Source organism: Prionailurus viverrinus, chromosome D4 (assembly GCF_022837055.1).
Source record: "Prionailurus viverrinus isolate Anna chromosome D4, UM_Priviv_1.0, whole genome shotgun sequence".
Classification (NCBI taxonomy): Eukaryota; Metazoa; Chordata; class Mammalia; order Carnivora; family Felidae; genus Prionailurus; species Prionailurus viverrinus.
In genome coordinates this window covers 63,528,100-63,552,843 of record NC_062573.1, presented here as the reverse complement: position 1 = coordinate 63,552,843, position 24,744 = coordinate 63,528,100, and the positions used below count along the sequence as shown (strand labels likewise).

The following is a 24,744-nucleotide window of genomic DNA, read 5'->3' as shown; positions in this document are numbered from 1 at the left end:
CTGCCGCATTCTGGTGAGCCATGGTCCTTGCCTTATGTAACTCACTCTTTAGAACTATGATTTTCAAACATTTTAACTGAGACCCACATTAAGAAATATAACTTAGGGGTGCCTGGTGGCTCAGTCAGTTGAGTGTCCGACTTGGGCTCAGGTCATGATCTCATAGTTTGTGAGTTCGAGCCCCACATTAGGCTTGCTGCTATCAGAGTGAAGCCCGCTTCGGATCCTCTGTCCCTGTCTCTCTCTGCACCTCCCCCATTCATTTTCTCTCTCTCTCTCTCTAAAAAATGAGTAAACATTAAAAAAATAAATATCTTTTATATCATTTTTCTGTACACACTCACAGAGAGACATACAGGTAAAATGAATGTTTCGTGCAACAATAGTAACTCTTGTTATGTTTGATTCACTTTTTTCCCCCCATTCTATTTCATTTTCTTTAAAGTGTTGGTCTGTTTTCATTTCATGACTCATCAATGCGCTACAGCCACAGTTGGAAAAATATGTATCTCATGGACGAGACTGATGGCCAAGGATTCCCCAGGAACATTAAGGAGGGGCACCTGACCCTGCGGTGGCTGAGGGGAGAGCCAGGAAGGACCTCCCGGGGGAAGAGATGCCTGCGGCACATCCCAGCAAGCATGGTGGGATTGACAGGGCAAGAAGTGAAGACAGGGATTCCTTGCAGGGAGAAGGAAGGAAGGAAAGAGTAACAAGGGACATTAAAATCTACCACGAGCAGTTCCATCTTTTATTGTGATGGGTCCTCAGATTTTGAGCTTTTGTGGGATTTCCTCTGGCCCTGTAGCCTTCAAAACTCTGATTCTGGCTCTGCGAGGCACCTGTTGCCATGTTTGTGTGGACCATGAAGCTTTCTGACCTCAGAAAAGCCCATTCCCCATTGTTGCACAAACTCTGAATTGCTCTGCCCACCTCTGACCACCCACGCCGGCTGACTGGCAGCATTTCCATCCCCCCGAAATTACCACATATCATCAAGAAGGACCTGTAGCGAGTAGAGAGAGCTCCACAGCAGCCCCCCTCCCAACATTCTTCAGTTGAAGTTGTAAAGCATCCTGCCATCTGCCCCCTACCAACACTGTAATGTCTGGGCAATTGCCTGGGACAGGTTGAAGTCACTGAGAGTGACCTCACAGGTGTGAGCCTGTAGGGCACTGGCTGCTCAGGAGGATGCTGACTCAGGGCCCATACTCACAGGCTTCTGCTGCCAAACTGTAGCGGAGTCCTATGGCCAGGGTCAGGGGGGTTAGGGTCTGTCTGCTACAGTTGATTACAACCCTGAGACTCTCCAGTTCTATGATTCAGAGAGGAACACTGCCTCCGCGATAAGTGCAAAAATCAGATAAACCCAAAGGTGGGCACAACTAGAGGTCTCCCTAGAGCACAAAGAATCCAGGGTTCCAGACCATGGTGCTGGGCAGTTGGGCAGCTAGAGGGTTAGCTTAAGCAAAATTAGAATCAAAATGCATGTCTCCCACCCTTTGTCTCCCAACTCTTGTAGACTACAGGCTACCTTTTTATACCTCTCTTCTTGCAACCTTTTGGAAGGTGCCAACTGATCCTGGTTTCATTTAAAGCAAGAGCCCTAGGGGCACCTGCATGGCTCCAGTCGGTTAAGTGTCTGGCTTCAGCTCAGGTCATGTTCTCACAGTTCATGAGTTCGAGCTCCGCATCAGGCTCTGCACTAACAGTGTGGTGCCTACTTGGGATTCTCTCTCTGTGCCCCTCCTCCACTTATTCTCTCTCTCTCAATAAATAAATAAATTAATTAATTAATTAATTAATAAACTTAAAAGAAAATAAAGCAAGAGTCTTCCAGCATAGTTATACTAATAATGAATATAATACCAGAATTTGATGGCCCCTTTTATAGTTTACAGAACAGTTTTATTTATTTTTTTAACATTTATTTTTTGAGAGACAGAGTGAGACAGAGCACAAGTAGGGAACGGGCAGAGAGAGAGGGGGACACAGAATCCGAAGCAGGCTTTATGCTCTGAGCTGTCAGCACAGAGCCCAACACAGGGCTCGAACTCATGGACCATGAGATCATGACCTGAGCCAAAGTTGGCCGCCCAACCAGCTGAGCCACCAGGCGCCCCTACAAATCAGTTTTATATACCTTACCATACTTGTTTTCCTCAGTGTACCTGTAAGACAGGCAAGAAAAGTACCATATTCACAGATGAGGACACTGAGACCTGGTGAACTTATTGAACTTGACTAAAGACACTTAGACATGCAGACTCAGATGACCTGATCCCCAGTCCAGAGGTTCTGCTGTGCTCCGCATGTGCTCCGCTTTCTGCACCTTCTGCATGATTTATCCTACAATGCCCCAGAGAGGACTCTGTTCACTACTGTTAATGTCCTGCTCTCTGGCTAAATGAGGTTCTGCTGTGTCAGGCAGTCTTCTAAAACATACGCCAATATCCCAGTCAGTTCCCACCCTACCCTCCCACTTGATCTCCTGATGCAACAGCTTCTCTGGCTAGAGTCTCCTCAAGCCAGCTGAGGGTCTGTGCCATGTTTCCCATTCTCAGAATCCACCCGTCAACAGATTCTGCAAAATGCCTGACCCCCTTTGCAGCCCACTCATGTGTGTACTTAGCACAGAACAGTTTTCCAATGAAACGATCACTAGGAATTCTATCGAGGTAGAAAGGTTTCTTTGGAAGCTGTAAGTATATTCTAAGATTGGCTTCAAAAACTGATGGCATAAACTCAAGCAACTAACATAAGGCTTGTGGAATCTTCTAGCAGTTCTTGTGGTGGAGGAAGTGGTGTTGGCCTGTCACCAAAACTCCATCTGAAAAAGCTTTAATGAGGACACATCTGTCAAATTCTAGCTGCCCATCTTTGGAGGAGAGACAAGAATAATAACATCACCAATTCATGTGTGTATGGCACTTTATAATTTTTAAAGCACTTTATTTTAATGCCCATAACAAAGCCTAGATGTTGGGCAAAGTAATATTCTGAATCTCATTTTACAGATGAGTAAAGTGATGATCAGAGAAGTTAAGAGATTTACCCAAGACCACACAGCTTGTAAGCAATACAACCAAGATGAGATCCCGTTCATGACCCCTAGACAGGTGGTCATTTCAGATCCAAATGCTGCCTCTATGTGTCCCCTGGTGGTGGCTACTATGCCCAGGGGGCTCACATTTCCTTCTGCCTCACTGGGCCCCTGACATGGATGGGTGATTCTCACCAAATAATCAGCCCAGGAGAGCTTTGCTTGGGGATCTTGCCATCAGCAAAGATCAGTGAGCTATCATGAGAGTTAGCTTTCTCTTTTTTTTTTTTGAAAAAAAACAAAAAAATCCCAAGACAGTGTCCTCAGTCTGTCTCTGCTGCCTCTCTCTAAACACACACACACATCAGCAAAAGGAGTAGTCCATGAACTTGTCATTCTTTGAAGAGTACAATCTCAGGTGTGAGGGAAGACAACCAAATGAAGGCTTACCGTCACCATTCTAACTAAAGGAGTGGGCATTCATGACTATATTATTACTATAATATTACTATAGTAATATTCATTACTATACTCTCACTTTTGACAGCCACATCAAAGAAGCCAAAATAATTCAAAAATAATTGTTGAAGAGAAACAATTTCCTACCATGCAAATGGCTACTAGGAAGAAATGAGAAGTTGCTACTGAGAGTGGTATATCTCCATGGCTCCGATCACACTATTGCCTCCCAGGAGGCCAAGGTCCCCAGAGCAGCACCTTGGACAGATCTCAGGTCTCAGAAAATTGCAGGCATGCCTTTGTCACCCCACACTCCTGGTTCATACATTCATTCAACAAATATGCGTTGACCTCTACTGTGAGCCAAGTGCTGTCTGTGTTAGGTGCTGGGTGATATGTAGGTGACCAAAACAGACACAAGCCTTTTCCTCCCACATCTTGCTTTGTAACATTACTTTAAACAAATTCCTCCCCGTATTGTCAGAGATTCGAGAGACACTGCCAAAGCTGAGGACCAGAGACGTGTCCTGAGGATGTGAGCTCAACAGACTTTCACATACACATAAAAGGGGTCAGTGTAAGGGAAAGAAATAGCACGTGAACCAGTATCTCAAGGGCCTATAGGTCCTTGTTTGCAGTAACATCCTGGGGGATTTTAGAAGATTCCAGAAAAGGGAAACTATAAACTGACTGATGCCTCATTTCCATCTCCCCTGGTGGTTCAGTCCACTACAGGAGAAGATTCTCACTGTGGTCACTCTACTCCCTTCACTCCTACATCCTGGCTATTCAAAGTGTGGTCCATGAACCAGCCACATGGCCATCACCTAGGACTCAATGGAAATGCCAGATTCATGAATGAGAATCTGACTTTAACAAGATCCATAGGTGATTCCTGTCAAAATTAAGGCTTGAGAAGCCATAATGTAGGAATCCTTGATTTCCATAAGTGATGCAAACATCAATTGAAAAGAGAAATTTTTTTTCAAGTTATTTCTGATCTCATTAACCAGCTATATATGGTAACTATGGGATTCTTGGAAAGTCTTAAGTATTTGGAATATGTCTCTCTGAAAGTACCTTGTTAAAAACAGTTTCCTTCTTTGTGTTTGTACTATCAAGAGAACTCCCCGGCATCAAGTATTTCTTCTTCTTTTTTTTTTTTTTTTTAAGATCAAACACTCATACTTCAAGCTACAAGAACAAAACCCAAGCTGAGCCCCTGGGGTGGTTCTGCCTCCCAGCTTCTAAGAGAATGCCAGAGGTTTCCTGGGCAGAGGCGGGAGGGGGGGGGGGCAAATGCTACAAAGAAAATAATGTGGGCTTAGGTATGCCACAAAAAAAAATTTATGACCTTAGATAAATCATTTAACTTCTCCAAGACTCAAGTTCCCTTGTCTATAAAATAGAAGCATCAAATTAGGTGATGCTTAAGGTCATTTCTGGCCCAAAGAATCTAGAAAAGTTCAAATAATACATTTTATCATTTCCTCTTTTTCACTTCTGCTTCACTGAGGAACCATAATTTGCAGTAGAAGAGGGTATATACAGACTATTTTAAAATAAATACAAATAAAAGACTAGTGTTGTTAGTGGGTAGGCTGTAAGACTTGCACAGTTTTGTGCTGAGGTGCTCCCAGCCAAGGTGTCCCGGCTTCCCTAGCCTGACAGCTTTCTCCTGCTTCTCAAAGCAGGGAAGACCACTTCTGCTGACATGCCCATGACAGCTTCCCACTGAGTCACCCAAACCAGGAATGAATCATTCTCTACACACGTCTGCATGGGATCTTGTGCCAACTGTAGTTCTGCTCCCCTGCGTGGGAGAGAAGTGCTATCTGGAGGCCCGTGCCAGGCTGGCTCAGCCACACTTCCAAGAGACCAGCAACCCAGGGAATAAGGCAAGAGGCAGCCAGCTCACTGGGTCATGCTGGAAATAGAGGAGACTGGGCAAATCTGAGGATAATCCCTTATGCTCCTCCAAGCAGGCTCCTTGGAGCCTCCTCCAAGTCTGAAGAGGGGGAAGGAACAGGTGCCAACCAGTATGTAGGAATCTCCTGAAAAACATAACCTAGGATGACCTTGCCTTCAAAATGGGGAGTGTCATGGTGAAAATGTCCAGCTTTATGTATTTAGTATGTTTGAGGCTTCGTGTGCAATGGTTCGTGTACCATGGTGGTATGAAGTCCAACATGACCAAGAGAATTTTTAATTCCTAAGAATCGGAGATATTACCACATTAATGAAGATGCATACCCTTGAACTGCTAATCACTAAGTTCCTTATTTCTGTGAGTGACCTTTGGGGGTAAGGAGCCCTAGGAGAGATGAGCACCCTTGCCTTCCTCGTGTGAAATAGCCTAGAAGTTGGGCCAATAGGGACTGGCCGTGTCTGGTGAACAGAGGCAGGAACAGAGAGCAGCTCTAAGAGGACAGGTCGGCAGACTCAGCCAAGAGGTGACACTGCTGTGCCTCACACACACCGGTCATGTTCGCTCCGGGCCCACCGACGATTCCCCACAGAACAAGGAACTCAGAACAGCGTCAAGCTGTACCCACACTGTGGCCCTGTCAAGTCTGCCCCCGAGAGGCTGCCAGGATAATGAGGGTATTGTGCCTGGAACAAGATGTGCCCAAAAGGACACCGGCACAGGCAGCTGGTACCCTTATGCCCTTTCCTGTTATAGAGGAATTGGCAAAGCAAGCTTTGAAATCCTTTTGTCCATCCCAGAAGCCTCTCAGAGCCCTGAGGGCCACCCACTCACCTGTGCACCTCCGGAGGCTCCCTCTGGATTTTGGAGCTGGCCTCCACCACCTCTTTGGCAACTTTACCACTGCAAAAGACAAACACAATGTCTGTGCACAGACACTCAGAGCAGAAGGGGAGGGGTGTGCACGTGTGTTTGTTTGTTTTTTTTAACTTCCCAACAGTCGGATCCACTCTAGAAATCCATGCTTTTTTTTCCCTCTACAGGAGAAGTTACTATGGAATTTGAGGGGGCCCCATGAGTGTAAGACATGAGTAGAGTGTAAAGGGAGAACCAAAACAGGGGGATAAGTCAAAGCACCCTGATTTACAAGCAAAATATTCAAAAAGTAAATGGTTGCTTCCTCCCCAACCCATCACCAATATGGAACTATGGGTACCCACCTATATCGAAATCTACTTCCTTTGAAAAATATCTTGCTGCTTGACACAGTCTTGATCTGACTGGATTTCGCATACCTTTGAAAAGAAGTGAAACAGAAGTGGTAGTGATATTGGCAAATCCAAGTGAGACATGCTATAAAGTGCAGTACCTGGGTATTTTGGACTATAAGAAATGCATGCTGTTGGATGATTCAGCACGTGCACACAGGCACACACACCTGAAAGAGAAGTTCCACCAAAAGACAGTTACTTTGACTATGGGTATTGTACTCTGTTATCTCTTTTCATTCTTTCTAAATGCTAGTGATGGCCCACATATGGTTTCATAATCCATTATTGGATCATGACCTGCAGACCGGACCAGGTAATACTGATGAGCCAAAGGGCAGGGCTAGGTGGGTGACGGGGATTAAGGAGAGCACTTGTTGGGAGGAGCACTGGGTGTTGTATGTAACTGATGAATCACTGAATTCTATCCTGAAACCAATATTGCACGTATGTGAACTAAAATTTAAATTAAAAAAAAAAAGGAGGGGATTCTTTCCCAATTTCCAGTGGAAAGATATGGAGAAGACGCATTATGTCTCATGGTGTCAAGTTCCCGGTTCCCAGGGCACTTTCTTGTCTGTGCCTGAACCAACGCTACAACAGAAAACAGCTTCCCAGTGACACAGGTCACTCGCCATGTCACAAAGAACCCACCTACTGTGTACTGCCTGAAAGACGACCCAAGGGCCTATGTCACCATGGAAATGGTCACTGGCTTGAATATTCTCCAGTTAAGTCACCATGACCCAGTGCCCTTTAAAAGAACCCAGGCTGGTAGATGACTAAGATACACGCGGAACAAGAAGCCGAGCCAAGCACTGGTTCAGCAGCTCTGAGAACACCGTAAACACACATGTAAACCCGAACAAAACCACAGCATTCTGGAAAACGATGAGAACATGGGCTGCCTGGAGGCCACACGCAGGGCACTAAATTGCCATGACAGCTAAACTGCCTCTCCATCAATCACTTTAAGCCTCATGCAACTAAACCCAAATTAGAAAGAATGGTCTGCAAGAGTTCAGGACCACTTAAAACACTGAGAGTCACAAAATCTTACTAGAAAAACCACACAGAACAATGTGCTGTATAGAATTGTTCTATATATAGAACAATATATAGAATATATTGAATATGTTATATATAGATATACATAAATAGAATATGCTGAATATATATAGAATATATAGATAGATAGATATAGATATAACTATCTATCTATATCTATTTATCTATATCTATCTATCTATCTATCTATCTATCTATCTATCTATAATATGCTGAGCAAAGACCTGCACATAGCCAGGGCTGTGGTTAGAAGTCTCCCCATGCAGGCAGTGATCCCCACCCCCGGGCATCTTGAAGCCTTCATTCATCTGTTCAGCAATTATTAACCAAATGACTAGCCTGCTCCACACACCCCACGCTAAGAGAAGTCACATGATCTCTGCATTCAGCTGTATGGTCTAGAACGGAAATGGATATTAATCTAGAAATGAGGCACATAAGCGAATAACTATAAAGTGCAAGCAGTGGTGGGGCCATGAAGGAAATGATGCAATGAGAGCACAGGATGGAGAGATTAATCCAGTCTGGGGGCAGGGGTTGGAGCTGAGATCCAGGGGTGGGAAGGTATTAACCAGGCAAGTGGTGGGCAGTGTTCTGGGTGGAAGGCTCAGCAGGCACAAAGCCCTGAGCCTGAGCACTGAAGAACTAAAAAGATTTGATGTGCGTTTCCCCTGTTGTCATTATTACTGTTATTATAAACCCACTCCCACATACATATATTTTTTCCCCTAATTTAGCAGGACCTGACCTTAAGCTGTCGTCATTAAGGATTTTGGCTTTCCTCCTCAGCACAATGGAAAGCCATAGTAACACTTTTACAAAGGAGCCCTTTCTCCCTTCCACCTCTGCCAACAGCCTGAGCCAATAGGGAAGGGTGCTGGGGACAAATGAGGAGCAGAGATGGGAGGGGAGGGGGTGAAATCCTGGGGAGGGCGATTCCATGTCAAGGCAGGGCCTGGAGAAGACCGTGTGGGAGCCCTGAGGAGCATATGAGACCCACACCGGGGAGCTCCCCACACCCGGGACAGCCAGTGTGGGCTGCTGGCCACTGCTGGGCTCTAGGAGGATACAAATCCCCAGCAACTGTGCTGACATGGGACAGAGTCCCACGGCACCCTTCTCCCCCTGTGAGGACATGCCTGCTCCTGCTCTGGACATACCTGCCCCCGCCACACACACACACACACACACACACACACACACACACACAGCCCCGAGGAGCTGTGAGCCTGACACATTACCTACAGGAGCCTAAGAAAAGGCTTCATGTCTTTCTCCCCATCTTCTCTACAGGGTGTTGCTCCCCCAGCCTCAGAGGCAGGGGGGCCGAGAAACTTTTAAAGACGCTTCTGCTTTTAGAATGTTTCTTATTGTTGTTCTAGGTTCTAAGGATCCTTGGGGCAAGGCAGTCGGCTAAGAAGGTTAAGAACCTTAAATGGAGTTTTTAACCCCTGAAACTAATGAAACATCATGTCTACTATACTTCAAAAAAACATTAATTAATGGGGCACCTTGGTAGCTCAGTCAGTTGAGCACCTGACTCTTGATTTTGGGGCCCAAGTCAGGATGCCAGGGTCATGGGATGGAGTCCCCCATCAGGCTCCACACTGAGCGTGGAGCCCGCTTAAGATTTTCTCTCTCCTTCTGCCCCTCTCCCCTTCTCACACTCTCTCACTCACAAAAAAAGTAAATAAAACATTAATTAAGAAAGAAAAAGAGCCTTGGGGCGCCTGGGTGGTTCAGTCGGTTAAGCGTCCCACTTCGGCTCAGGTCATGATCTCACAGTTCGGTTCATGAGTTCAAGCCCCGCCTCAGGCTCTACGCTGACAGCTCGGAGCTTGGAGCCTGCTTTGGATTCTGTGTCTCCCCCTCTCCCTCTGCCCTTCCTCTGCCTGTGCACTCTCTCTCTGTTAAAAATAAACATTTTTTAAAAAAGAAAAGAAAGAGGAACGCAGCTCTGTGCCCAGTTTCTGGAAGATACCAGAAGCTCAAAGGGGTGTGGCAAGCCCAGCAGTTCCAGGGAGCCTCTCATGGGGAGGGGGAGGGCTGGCTCTGCTTTTCACTGGTTCGGCCTCAGCTGCTCTTGCAGGCCCTAGGAGGAGGCCGCTGCTGTCTCATGCCAGAGCTGCCTCTTGGTGGGAGGCCTCAGAGCTACTCCGCATCCACACAAACCCTCAAGAAAAACAGGTCAGAAGACACATTTCACAGAGAAAGTGAAGAGCTGCCTGCTCAGGATGTGAGGAGTGAAACCGGTGTGGGCTGCTTTCTGGCGGCTGACTGCCCTGGATGAGAATTTGTTGTCATTTCCTTTGCTCAGAGACACTCTCCTGAGAGGTTTACTGCCAATTCCCCACCCTCCCAAATGTGCGGGCAGACTCCCACTCATGTTTGGGTTGAGATCTCTTCTTTTTAAATGTTTATTTTTGAGAGAGCACAAGTGAGGGAGGGAGGGAGGGAGGGAGTGGCAGAGAGAGGGGGACAGAGAATCAGAAGCAGGCTCTTTGCTGATGGCAGTGAGCCCGATGTGGGGCTTGAACTCAAGAACCTCAAGATCACGACCTGAGCCGAAGCTGGACGCTCACCCGAATGGAGGGAGATGGTCAGGGGGAAAGAAAGGTGGCTGGGTTACAGGACAGGTCTCCAGGTGTTCCCAGCAGCATCTGGAATAGGGGTCAAAACCCCGTGGCTCAGGCTCTATCCCTAGAGATTCTCATTCAGCAGGTCTGAATTTTTTATCACACTGCCTGTCATTCCAAGGCAGTACGCCTGCACCTAAGGACCCTGAGCCCCCACATTCTCCTTGAATGACCCAAAAGATGGCATTTTACCTGGAAGAGCAGAGGCCCAAGGCTCCTACCTGCTTTTGCAGCTTTTCCAAGCCTCAATTTGTCCATGAATTTTTTAAGGGGCAGGGGGAGGGTATTACAATGCTTCATTCATAGTGTTCTCAGGAGCGATAAGCAAGATCAAATGATTTGAAAGCTCCTGATCATTATGTAATAGTTTCCCTCCCTCCCTAATATCACTCTCAAACCTCTCCATTGCCTTCTCACTATTGAACCACGAGAGCCAATCCTCTGAACCATGCAGATTCTGGGGAACTGTTTCAAACACCCCGAAAGCATAAGAGAACCTTCGTGCTCTAACTAGCAGACACGTTCCGGTGCTCAGTTCACCAGACTCTCACATCCACAACGAACCCGGAGCAAAAGTCTGCCCACGGAAAGTAATGAATGCACAAAGTCTAAACAGTAATTCTGTCTCCTCCAGCCTTCTTTCCTGTCTGCCCTCTCCCTCCTGCCATCTGCAGCTCCCCCATCAAAATCTCAGCAGAGAAGCTACAGAAGACTGTTCTCAAACATCTGACCTCACAGAGAAACCCAGAGAGTCCCCAGTTTACCAACACCTGGCCTGACAACAACTACGTATCCACATGGTGGCCTGGCCACAGCTCCCCACCACCACCACCCCAGAACTGAAGCCACTGTACCCAGAGACCCCTTCCCACCACATGAGGGGGTTCTGCCCAGTCCTGACACTGAAGCTGTGCTTTCAATGGAGTACTGGGGTGCCTGGGTGGCTCAGTTGGTTGAGCGTCCGGCTCTTGATTTCAGCTTAGGCCATGATCTCACCGTTTGTGAGTTCGAGCCCCACATTGGGCTCTGCACTGATACTGCGAAGCCTGCTTGGGATTCTCTCTCTCCCTCTCTGTGCTTCTCCCCTGCGTGCACTCTCTCTCTAAAAATACACAAATAAAGCTGAAAAAAAGACTTTCACAAGTGAAATAAATAAACGGGGTACCACGAGATGTGTGAGACGTGCCATGCATGCAGATAGCACCTGGAATGCACGAAGTGCTAAGTGATAGGATCATGTGACACACAGCGCAGCCCTGCAGAAGAGCACCTCCCCTCACCCCCCTCTGACTCCTCCCCTGGTGCCTGCTCCTTCAGGTGCTGGGGAGACGCTGGGTGGTGCTCCAAGACGTCACCTGTAGAATCAACAGTACAATTTCCCATTTTATCATGGTTTACAGCTTTTGGAGTAACTACAGGCATAACAACACATGGTTATTATTGAGCACCTACTATGGGTCATGCACCATCCAAAGTATCTCAAACATTGATTTGGTTATTCCTCATAGCTTTCTCCTAAGAGGAAGCAATCTACCTTTTTATGGGAGGAAACTGAGGCACAGAGGGGTTAATTCATTGAATGATGGTAACATGATAGAAGCTGGAGAGACCGGGTTGCAAATCCAGGTCTGTATTTTTTAAAATAATGCATATGCATGCAGGTTCTCAGACTTCAGAGAGCATCAGATTCACCTGGCAGGCTTCTCAAAACACAAGTTTCTGATTCAGTAAGTCTGGGGTGCAGCCCAAGAATCTGCATTTCTGGCAAGTTCCCAGGCAATGCTGATGCTGGTCTAAAGACTCTACTTTGAGAATCACTAGATTAGAGCATTTAACCCTCAACTGCGCATTAGCACTGCCTGGGAAAGATTTAGTTCTGCCAATATCTAGATCCCTCATCCCAGATTCTGATTTTTTAAACAAGCTTATTGAGATATAATCCACATGCCATAAAATTCACCCTTTTAGATCATATACTTCAGTCGTCTTTAATATAATTCACAAAATTAAGAAAAATAAAATATTTTCATCACCCCAGAAGGAACCAGCCTCCCATTACTTGCCCTCATCTTCTCCACTCCCAGTCCTAGGCAATCACTAATCTACTTTCCGTCTGTAAGGATTTGCCTATTCTTGACATTTTATACCGATAGCATCATACAATGTGTGGCCTTTTATGCCTGGCTTCTTTCCACTTAGCTTCATGTTTTCTTTCTTTTTTTTTTTTTTAATGTTTATTTATTTATTTTTGAGAAAGAGAGAGAGAGTGCTAGCAGGGGAGGGGCAGAGAGAGAGAGGGAGACAGACTCCCAAGCAGGCTCTACACTGCCAACATAGAGCCCGACACAGGGCTCAAACTCATGAACTGTGAGATCATGACCTGAGCCAAAACCAAGAATCAGACACTTAACCGACTGAGCCCCCCAGGTGCCCAAGCTTCATGTTTTCCAGGTCCATCCGTGCTGTGGCATGTAGCACTACTTTCCTCTGGGTGGCTGAACAATACTCCATTGCATGGATATTCCTCTTTCTTTTATCTGTTCAGCAGTTGATGAGCATTGTAGCTATTATGAATAATGATATGAACATTTGTGTCCGTGTTTTTGTGAGAACCCGGATTCTGGTTTAATTGGATTTGGGGTTGGGTCCACAGCTTGGTAGTTTTTAAAAGCTTCCCCAGGTGGTTCTAATGTGCAGTCAGTTCTGAGAACCACTGGATTAGAACCTTATTACTCAAAGTGTGATCCACGGGCCTGCAGCACAGCCTCACCAGGGAGCTGATGAGGAACATGGACTCTTGGGGCACCTGGGTGGCTCAGTCAGTTGAGCATCTGACTCTTGGTTTCGGCTCAGGTTATGATCCCAGGGTCCTGAGATCCAGCCCCATGTCAGGCTCTGTGCTAAGCAGAGCCTGCTGAAGATTCTCTCCCTCCCTCCCTCCCTCTCTCTCTCTCTCTCTTCCTTTGCCCCTCTCCCCCACTTATGCTCTTTTTCACTCTAAAAAAAGAAATATGGACTCTGATGCCCCACCCCAATTTAGCAAATCACAATCCACGTTCTGACAGGATTTCCGGGTAATTCACATGCTCACAGAAGTGTGAGAGGCACTCGTGTAGGGAGCTGTCTGGGTCCTTACCCACCAAATGTAATGCTGTTTCTCTGACAAAATATGTACCAAATTCTGGGAAAGAAATTTGTCAGGGACTGCCTTTAGCCCCTGCAAACAATCCTGTACAAAGTTGAGGGTGAAGAGTGTTCACCCTCTACAGTGTCTCCAGTTGAGCCTCTACAGTGTCCCCAGTCTACAGTTCAGCCTCTACAGTGTCCCCAGGGCATGGCATAAAGCAGATGTGACAGATTCATTGACTGGAACTCCTGAGCCCCCGAGCCCTTCAGCGCATCCCGTGTGCCCTCGGGGAACCAGCACCGCAGGAGCGGCGGCACCTAGAAAACACACTGCAGAAAGGAAGCTCAAATGGTGGCTGTCAGTGTTGGGGATCCCCTGGGGTTTGGAGCAGGAGGGAAAAGCAGAGTTTCTGCACTGGGCTCCATTCCCAGGCAGCAGATCTCGGAGCCAGGGCTCTCAAACCTGATGGGTGGCTCTGGGCCAGCTGACAACTAGCAGCACATTCATGTCTTAAAAGCACACTAGGGAATTCCTAGGCATCAGTCACCCGCCTCCGTCCCTGTTCCCAGGGCAGGTGAAGCAGGAAAGGAGGGAGCAAACCACCCCCAACCCAGGAAACGAAATCAGGGCCTTGTTTTGCCGGCAAAGACCATTACAACGCAGTGCCAAGTGGACAGAGCTAGAAGCAGGTGCCCACCCCTGAGCTTAAGAGATTTAGAACCCTTCAGAGTCAACAGGCCTGGGCTCTTGAACCAACAGGTGCTCAAAAATCTTTCATCATCAGTGGAGGGGGAAGTAGTCGTGGTCACTGCTGTGACTACCACCCATGGATGGTCAGTGTGCCTGGTATGACTAAGCACTGTCTGGCAGGTACCACCGATCACATTTTAAACAAAAACAAAGTCGGGGCTCAGGGTTTAAGTGCTTTGTTCCAGGCCACTCTGCTAGTAAGTGACAGATCAAGACTCAAAGCCAAGCCTTTCACTTCCAAAGCCCATGCTCGTTAACACTCAACCACACTGAGGCAAACGAGTCTCGCCCAAATCCCTGTCCCCTCCATTGTAGAGATGAGAAGGCGGAAGCCAGACCTGTCTGAGGTTACGCAGCTGTGTCAGAACAGGTGATATCTTTCCTTCTCCTTGAAGAACAAGGATGGTTATGGAACAATGAAGGAACAAAGGGTTCTAACAGAACTCAGATAAGTACAAGTATGAGGGATCAGATGTCCTCATGAGGGAGATGGGGATAGCCTGACCTAACAAAGGGCAGGTGCAAGGACTCTGTCACCTCTGGAAGGTCCCCAACACATGATGGTTTGATTTATAGTATTTTTTTAACGTTTATTTATTTTTGAGACAGAGAGACAGAGCATGAATGGGGGAGGGGGAGAGAGAGGGAGACAGAGAATCGGAAGCAGGCTCCAGGCTCTGAGCCATCAGCCCAGAGCCCGACGCGGGGCTTGAACTCATGGACTGCGAGATCGTGACCTGAGCTGAAGTCAGACGCTTAACTGACTGAGCCACCCAGGCGCCCCAATTTATAGTATTTTTAATGTAGGATGAGTTTATCAGGGTGTAGCCCCATCATAAGTCAAGGAAGATCTGTACGGTGCCACTTGTCCTGCCCACTGAAGCCTCTGGGTCTTTGGAAACATCCACAGAAGACGGGGCTCTGATGTGCCTGGTCGTCCCATCTAATGATAGGATTACCACACTAACCTCTTCCCTCGCTGCCAGCTAGAGCACACCCTAAAATGTGCAAAACAAACCCCCCAGTTGGCAGGGTTTTTCTCCTTCTTCCCCCTCTTTTCAATTCTGTTTTTGCCTTTATTTGACTCCATCCATCAGCAGACCCCCTCACACATGATAGAACAATATATATGCAAAAGAAGCAATTAATGGCCTAAGTTATTCTTTGCTAGAGATCCTAGAATTTCGCTAAGGATCTTCAAAGCTGTGCTAAACCCCTCCCAAGAAAGGCTTACTGAGGTGCCTCTAAAAGGTCTATCTATGGAGTGTTTCCCTTTCCTACTCTCTCCCCCTACACTGTGTGTGGCCAGCAGCCATCAAACTCTCCTCTGCTGCCTCTCTCACAATGGCTGAGCCCTCTGTTCCTGCCCCATCATCTCCTCCCAGTCTCCTTCATCCACCCTCCACTCCAGCCTTGTGTAACTTCTCCTCCACAGTGTCTTCCACTTTCCTGCCTTGGTCTCTTACTCAGAATGTCCTTTTACCACCTTGCTCCCCCAGCAGCCAGACTCGTCCCTCTTTCAGGGTCCCCTCCAGCATTTTATTTGTACTTCCCTCTTGGTCTCTATCACAAAATACAAATCTCCTGAGGATAGGAATCAGGCCTTATCGATTGATCCAGGAAACATTTTTTTAATACATTGGATCTTTAGCAGATACAAAGATAAATAGAACCTAGTTCCTCCCTTCAGAGAGATCTGATCTAGTACAGATACGTACATAAAAATCTACAATAAAATAGGTCATGATGCATCTTGTTTTGCTTTGTCTCAAAACTCCCATCTACCAACTCCCTCAATCATGAGAAAAGATTCGTTCAGACTAACTAAATGTCTTTAAATTATCCCTTGACAGGAACCAGATGATTTTATTAAAGGAGGAACAGAAGAGTCCCAAAAGCTTAGGCTCCAAAAATAGTTTGTCAGTTTTTCAAAACGTTCTGCATAGTTACCCAGTGATCCGAAAACTCCACTTCTAGGTATGAACCTAAAAGAACTGTCTGTAGAAAAGCTTTTATATGGATATTCCTAGCAGCATTATTCATAATACAAGAGCGAACAACCCAAATGTCCATCAACTGATGAGTGGATAAACAAAATGTGATCTATCCAAACAATGGAGTATTTAGGCATAGAAAGAAATGAAGTAGTGATAAATGCTACAACATGGATGAACCTTGAAAACACTACCTTAAGTGAAAGAAGCCAGGCACCAGAGGCCACATAGCTTCTGATTCCGTTTATATAAATGTCCAGAATGGGTGAATCCATAAGCACAGAAAGTAAACCAGCAGTTGCCAAGGTCTAGGGAGAGCGGGGGAATGGGGAGTGACTGTTAATGGATGCAAGGTTTCTTTCAGGGCTGGGGGGAGGGCGGTGGGGGGGATGATAAAAATGTTCTGGAATTAGATAGTGGTGATGGTTGTGTGACTTTGTGAATTATACTAAAAATCACTAAATGTATACTTTAAAAGAGTGAATTTTGTGGCACATGATCTCAATTTTTAAAATAATTTAAAACAACAACAAAATATGTGCAGGCCTCAATTAGAGACAGAGCCCCAAACCCTCTGCCTCTTCCTCTCCAGCTGTCATGCGCACAGACAGACTTGGACATGCTGATTCCAGAGGCCATCAGGTATCCTTATATACCAGTTCCCAAATACCACAAGAGACCCACTGATGCTTTGAGGTGAAGATGGTTGTGGGTCTTGATACATATTCTCATTCACAGTATTGTGTAGTTAATCTCATCCAAGGGCTTTCAATACTATGCTTCTGAAATGATCTGCCTGGGACAGAGGGGTCTCCCAGGATACAGGACTGTCAACTGGTCACCCAAGCTCCTGGGAAGTAGTAAGCAATGGGTGAAAGGTCTCCAGTCCCCAGTCCCAACTCTGGTCCCTGCCAACAACCACAGCTTCTCTATTTTTACCTGTTTTTCTCTAAAGCCTACTAGGGTTTGTCTACACATCTGCTTGAGGAAAAGAGCTCTGTGGATAAAAAAGGATTTGAAAAAGATTGTCCAAGCCATCATTCTGATCCTTGTCAGCCAAAGTCCAGGAGGTCCAGAAACTTAGCATCTTCAGAGACAGTGTCTAAAACGGGTGGCAGAATTCAGGGTTGGGGGCTGACAGAGCAAAAGGTCACCTGAATGAGCTCCCGGGGCCAGCAGTGCTGATACCCTGGGCAGGGCTGGCCCGGCTCTTGCCTGCATCCATCACCACCATTCTCCCAATGAGCAAATGTGTCTCAAAGAGGAGAATCTGGAACTCGGTGGAAAGTTCTCAGATTTGAAGCTCTTTTGAAACCTGAGAGCTTTATGGGTGGTTTCTGAAGTTCTGTCCAGTACTGACTTTCCATGATCCTAGGCTCCAACAGCATTCTACCCACAAACATTTGGCTCTCATCTCTGTATGCTGAAGGCTTCTTATTACGAACACCTGTGACTCTGCCAAAGCTTTCCTCCTCTGGTTGTGCGAGCACATTCAGCCCACATTCAGAGCAAGCCAGAGAGTATTAACTCTGCCTTCTGAAGTGGCCTTCCACCAAAATGAATGGGTAATTGGTAGACAAACAGCCCAGGTCCTTTGCTGGTCAGCGGGAGAACTCGGAGGGATGCTCTACAGCATGATAGAGTTCCTCAGAGTACAGCTGACTGAGCACAACTGCCCTCAGGAGTGACCTGCTCAACAATATGCCCTATATTGTTTGCTGTCCCATCTCTCTTCCCCAATTCCCTACTGGTATGTCCAGAAACCACATCCTAAAGAAACTACTTGAACTCAACTCTTCTCAAGGTCTGCTTCTGAGGGAGGCACCCAACCAAAAACAGATTCTGTGACATGTTGAATGGAAATAACAATGCTAAAAACAAACAAGCAGCCCACAGCAATTCTATGGGCATCACCCAAAGTGGAGCTCAGGCTTGGTTGGGCCAACAGTGGTTGGGAGTCAGCCTGCACAATGCACTAAACTTATAATTCCCTTTAATATAATAAAAAGGACTGAATTAAAAGAAATGATTATGCAGCTATTTGCAAAACATAAATGGCTCCATGGATGCTTTTAAAACCTGTGATTCAACGAATAAAAGCTACTCACTTATAAAAGGCCTGGTTCTCCACCCCACACTTCCAAAGATGTTTGCAGGCAGCTGGTGTTGAAGTATGGAATGCCAACATGGCTTTTTTCTAATAAAAAAGACAAAACAAGACAACAACAGGCATGTTAAACATAGTTTATGTTTTTCATGTTGCATCCCACCACCTACTAAACAAATTAAAAGTAATTTATGCATTACTATGGTCTTAAAAGTGTTGTTGGGGCACCTGGGTGGCTCAATTGGTTGAGCATCCAACTCTTGATTTCGGCTCAGGTCATGATCCCAGGGTTATGGGATCAAGCCCCATGTCAGGCTCTATGCTGAGCACAGAGCCTGTTTAGGATTCTTTCTCTCTCTCCTTCTGCCCCTTCCTACCCCAGCTTGCATGCACTTTCTCTTTCTCTAAAACAAAATAAATAAATAAATAAAAGTGTTTTTAAAATGGTGTCTCCCCTTCCCTCACCCTTTGGAGACATCACGAATCTATCTGGGCCCTGTTTCTAACAAAAACAACAGCCTCACAACACTTATCAACACTCCAGGAATCACTCACCTCTCGGTCAGACTTGGATTCCTTTAAAAACTTATTTGCCATCCTTGAATAACCAGTGCTTGTACTGAAAACTAGGGTCAAGAAAATCTGCAGACTTCCAGACCCAGCTCTGAGGCTCAAAGTTTCTATAATGGCCTCCTCTCAAATGTGTTCCCTGATGAACCCAACCTACAACTGGTAACTTCTTTATTTGAAGACTCCTGGGGAGTATGGACTCTACTCATGAAACTGTAGACAGCAGTCATTGATTAGCCAGCTTTGGAAGTATTCTTTGCTTGTGTCATAAATCTATATTTTGGCAGATTACAGAGGTAGGAGGTGGTTCCATTTTATTTTATTTTAATTTTAAATTCCAATTAGTTAACATAGAGTGTAATATTAGTTTCAGGAGGAGGCTCCATTTTCTATTTCTCAAAGTCTATCCAAGGATATTTTTTTACACAGCAGTATATGGTCCAGCACTGCTCACTGACTTTGGTCTTTAAATGTGTAAACCCACTATCTGTTTACCTCTCAGATGTTCGGCATAGAGCTTCCATTAGCATCATTAAATTTCAAAGCGGTGGTGTCCTGGGGCTACAACACTAAAGGCACATTTTATGCCTGTGTCTCGCTCACACACATGCACACACGCACACACAACTACAGGTAATCCAAAAGCAGTATCTGACCTCCTTCTGGGTGCCAATCACATAAAATGTCTTCCCTTCAAACTTCAATTTGCAGACATCTGGCCTAAGAAAAGAAAATCTCTTTGGGTGAGATGCAAACAAAACAAAACAAAAAAACAAAAAACAACAACCCTGGCAGCTAACCAAGGTACCTGGGTTTCCCAGAGGAATCTGGCTGACTCACAAATACCAAGCAGACTGCAATGAAACAAGATATTATCTTATCATCAGTGAAGGCCTAATGAGCACCAAAAAGCCCCCAAGTGAATTATACAGCAATTTTCTTCCCAAGAGAGGATCCGGAGGCAGCTCAGAATTATTTATTCCATTTTTTACAGTCAAGCTGCCTCTTTCTTCCAAGGAGCTCTGGGGGTTTCATGAACATTAACGACCAAAACAATATTAACTGGCCAGCCCACTTTGCAAGGTAGGAAGAATGTGATCATTTCAGGTTCGGGTAATGAAACGACACAGACTCACAGTATCTGTCTCTCTCACCCTTTCATATCCATCAAGGAACACACACGACATTGCAAAATTTTCATTTCTGCTCTCTCTGTTCATGAAAGAATAGTTTTATTAGAGATTTAGATGTTCAAAATTGTGAGGACAACTTGACACATTGTACTCAGAAGAGTGATGTCTGGTTTTATCTTAAGGAGCTGCTCAATTAAAATCTGCCTGAAACAGGGACCCTAGGTCACCTCCTTGGTGAGAAGATATATGTAAAGAGAAGAGACAATCCTATTTCTATTCCTTTGATCTAATTCCTAGGAGACTGATATGTGCCCCTGTGCTTTTCCTGGGGGAAAAAGAACAGTGTGGTCACATTAAGCGGTTCAAACTTACGAGAGCATTTGCAAGAGTGACAGAGCTCAATGGATGTTAAAAAAACAAAACAAAGCAAAACTAGGATTAATGTAGGAATCAAATTTGTTTTAGAAACATGTCTACAGCTGTTCCAAACACACGTGCCTAACTAGAGGCTGGAAAGGGGTGGGGGAGACATCAAGCACCCCACCATGAACTCCAAGATGTAGAACCCAGAAACAAATGGTCCGGGGATTGTCCATCTCCATTCTTCTGTGGACCCAGGAAGAAACAGAAGCCCAAAGGGCAGAGACTTGCAATTAATCTGCCCTGGACACCTGTCAGGTTCTCCCCTACCTACTTCAGAGCTCAAGCCATTCAGAAACCTGACGATCCAGCATCCGTCAGGACCCCCACGTCTCTTGTGGTCCTAGGGTAGGATTGGAGAATTCCCCAAATTTTCCATGCTTCCCAAAGTCAGTAAGAATTCCTAGGGAGCTTATTGTGGAATGGTCTGAAGGGTGATTAATAAATACCCTTCTTTACAACGTGCGGAAAACACAGAGAAGAAAACTATTCACCCCACCATGCTACCCATACACAAAATGTCACAGTTCATGAATCCCACCACTCATGACACTGTTGCATCTGATTCTCCTCCACCTCCCCTCCTCCCTGGAAGGCAGCCAGAAATAACTGACTCCCACCTTATGGATGAGTACACAGAGATTCAGAAAAGCCAAGAGGTTTATTACAGGTAAGTTTTGAGAACACTCAGTGTGGAAAAAGAGAACAAGTGGGCACGGAGGGGAGCTGAAAGTAGGAACTGAACAAAAGGCAATGATAAAGAGGTCAAGGAAGAGATTGGTGAAATTGGGGATCTCAGAAAGAGAGGGCTGGTCACAAGGAAGAGAAAGTGGTGCAGGAGCGGAGTGGACATTAACTGGCTAAAGCTAACCCAGCAGAGAAGGTTTGAAAAGGCAGGGGGGTGCCAGGAGGACAGTGCACAAAGAGAGGGTATTGATATGATAAACGGGTGCTAGAAGGAATCCTAAAGGTAACAGAGCCTGGAAACCAAGGTTCAGGTAAGTATAAGAGCATTTCCAGCCCAAGACTGAAGATGGATGCCCACTGACCCGTCAAGAACAACTTCAGACCACAGGGGTGAGCCCACCACCCAGTGAGACAGGATGGGGATGACAAACCTCTCAAGGGCCATCAGGGAGGAAACCAAATCAGGCTGAAGGTATGAACAACACTGAGCCTTTACAATATTCCACATACATTCAGCCTTCTTGCTCTTTGCCCAAACCATCCTGCTCCTTGATTCAACCCAGCAGGTGCTGCTGGTCATGTACCCTGCTCCACCCTCCCACTTCTGTACTGATGTGACTCAAGGTGACATGTTCATACAGATGATGCTCTTCTCAGCTGCAAGAGGTGGGTCTTGATTTGACCAACCCAGTCATGGCGTCCCCACTCTTCTCAGAAGGATTGGTTTAAGTAGGTGCGTGTAACCTAATCCTAGCCTATTAGATACATGGGAAGTCTCCTACAGGGGTTTTTGTTTAAAAAGTGATCATTGTTTTAATAGGAGACACATGGAAGGGGTGCTCTCCTCCAGGTAATGGGTATTGCTGTATGAAGATGGGATGAACAGAGTTGCATGTGTGGCCATCTTATGAGCATGAACCTGGACACAACAGCCACTCCCCTGGGATGACAGAGAAGAAAATGGGAGGCCCAGATCCTTCACGGTGTTGTCAGGTAGTTAAGTTAAAGGATCATGGAAATGCCTGACCTCTGGAAATTTTGCTATGTGACATAACCTCTTATCTGTAAGCCACTGTGAGGAGATAGTTCTGTTACTTTGAGCCAAAAACATCTTCACTGATATACTGGATACCATAGGATGAGTCTGCAACAAGGATTTAACAGAAGAGAATTGGAGAGAAGTGAGCAGAAGAGGGTCCTGAGTTATTCAAGTGAACTTGCACCTTTACCCTGTCCTGACCTACCCTAGGGTCACCCCTCTGGCCAGACCAGCAGCTACTGGTGAGGAAACACTGGACACTTTCTCTTTGGAGACAGAGCTCCTGAGCCCAAGACACACTCTAGGTCTCCTGAGGTCTAGGGCAACCTAGATTGGCTTTTATTTATAGATGAATAATCCCTTCATAATGACTCTCCACAGCAAAGAAATGAATTCTAAGCATTCTACCAGACATTTCCAATACACATTCCCAAAGGGGTTCCCCTTTCTCCAGACATTTCCAAACAAACAAACAAAAAAAAAAAAAAATCAAAGGCTGGAAAAGAAAAACAAGATTAAGAAAAATGGTAAGCCAGTTTCCCAAAGAAGTACTTACCATTTTATCAAATGGATTCTCTTATTTCCCTGAAATACCACAAAACCTGCTGCAGTGAATCCCAAAAATGTTGTTGTGCCTGTTGAATCCTGAAAAAAAAAAAAAACAGAAACAAAAACATCTAGATTGAGAAATATAAAATAAATGATAAATGGTATGCTCATTCATCTTCCTCCTGGGTTAATTTCAGGTTAATTCCATTGATTATAGCAATAAACTAAGTTTCTGAGATGGGACTTCCAAGGATAATACTTCTAAAATCTAGGGAAGTTCTGGGAATATGTAGCTTTTTCCTTCTACCTCTCCAGGAACATCCTGGAAAAATACAGATTAGTCACAAACTACTATGTCTATTTCTAACTGTGTCCTGGGGCCACCTGAGTGCTCAGATCTGCCCTATAATGTGGGCAAACTATTCTCAGTCATCAAGAGCCCCAAAACCAAAGAGGCTATGAAACCAAAGCCCTGAATATCTAATTTAACTTCATTCAATTCCACATAATATTTCCGGCAATTTTAACATAAAGAAAGGTCCAGAAATGCCTACTTTGCTTCTAGCCTCAACCAGAAAAATTAAGCATAGATCACTAAAGGCAAAGGAAAGACAACAACAAAAATCAAGTCCATTTCCAAGTAACAAATAAAACAAACAGAGAGGCTCAAAATTGTGGATTAAATCTAATTTGCTAAATGGAATAAACTGATTTATACCATTACTAGGAAGAGGATCCTGGCCAATACGCTAAAATAATTGCATGGGCAGAGCAAGAAGCCCATGCCAATGTGAACAAGTACCTGCTGTAGTCATCTGGAGAGCCTGCTCTGCACCCCCACAGATCCTGATGTGATTGGGCGGCAGAAGTAGATGAAGCTACCCAGGTGCTTCTAATGAGCAGCCTGCACTAAAAGCTATTGACCTAGTACTTTATCAAACACTGTTAGCTGGTACCATATGGGTAAAGGAATGTTCCAGTAGGACTCAAGAACTTACCTTTAAGAGCCTGGCTGATATAAATGCTTAGTTTAGGATTCTAGTTAGTGTCTAGTTGATGCGTGGCTAGTGTAGGGTACGTAAAGAAGAAAGCTGCTTTCATGGACCATTTCTGGAAAATGTGTGCATCATCTTGGGGGCTTGTTAAAAAAGCATATTCCCCCACTGCACCCCCAGCGATTCTGATTCAGCAGCTCTGGGGTGGACCCCAGGTGATTCTAATACATGCTTAAGAAAAATACTGTCAAATGATACGAACAACGGAAACAGGAAAAACAATTATTCCTAATGTCAAAATATAATCTTAAGAATTTTTTTTCTTCTACCTTCCCAATTTTCAAGAGTTCGTTGTTGCTGACAATGGTCTTGAAAATCTGTCGGGATCCTATAACTTCTCAGGGGTAGAATCATCCACTTGATGGATAGATGGATGAATCATATGTGTTAATTGAGGAAAACTTGGCCACTACATAGCAATTAGCAAGCTATTGGGAGGCTGCAATGGAGAAAATCAACTACCAGAACACGACACTGCAGCCTACTGTTGTCCCTTCCAATTAGGGGCAATGGATCAGGCTGTAGAAATATCCTGCATACCAATTAACTCTCTTGTGGGCAAAACAATCATTATATGTTGGCCTGCTATGAGGGGCACTCACCTTGCATGGGTGGGGGTCCACCCCATAGGTTTCCAAAGTGTGAGCTTTCAGGAGTAAGTTAAATTCAGCAACGGGTGGGCTCTGGCCTCTAAAATCACATGAGAATAGTTTAGGGTGTTAATACAGAAGATTATAGAAACATAGAATCCCTTCATTCAATAAATTGTGATATCCTAAACTAAAAAAAGAGAGACATCCCTACATAAATAGTAATCAGTAAGACTGATCACTATTTCTCACCATGAAGAGCCCTTTGCTAAGAAACCTAAGCTCATGTTCCCTGGCTAATTGTTTCATAATAAACCTACAT

At 45.4% G+C, this 24,744-nt stretch overlaps 1 protein-coding gene across 2 annotated transcripts in view; it reads right to left on the bottom strand.

Annotated features, from left to right (window-relative positions):
* The window catches only part of FRMD3 (FERM domain containing 3), a 308,042-nt gene that overhangs the window by 65,819 nt on the left and 217,479 nt on the right, over window positions 1-24,744 (bottom strand). For both annotated transcript variants that reach the window (XM_047831399.1, XM_047831398.1), the window contains exons 7-12: window positions 24,435-24,522; window positions 22,785-22,873; window positions 19,606-19,669; window positions 18,381-18,469; window positions 6,650-6,724; window positions 6,264-6,332 (exon numbers count right to left, since the gene is read on the bottom strand). In XM_047831399.1, coding sequence (XP_047687355.1) covers window positions 6,264-6,332; window positions 6,650-6,724; window positions 18,381-18,469; window positions 19,606-19,669; window positions 22,785-22,873; window positions 24,435-24,522 — 474 coding nt within the window. The remainder of the gene's footprint in view (window positions 1-6,263; window positions 6,333-6,649; window positions 6,725-18,380; window positions 18,470-19,605; window positions 19,670-22,784; window positions 22,874-24,434; window positions 24,523-24,744) is intronic.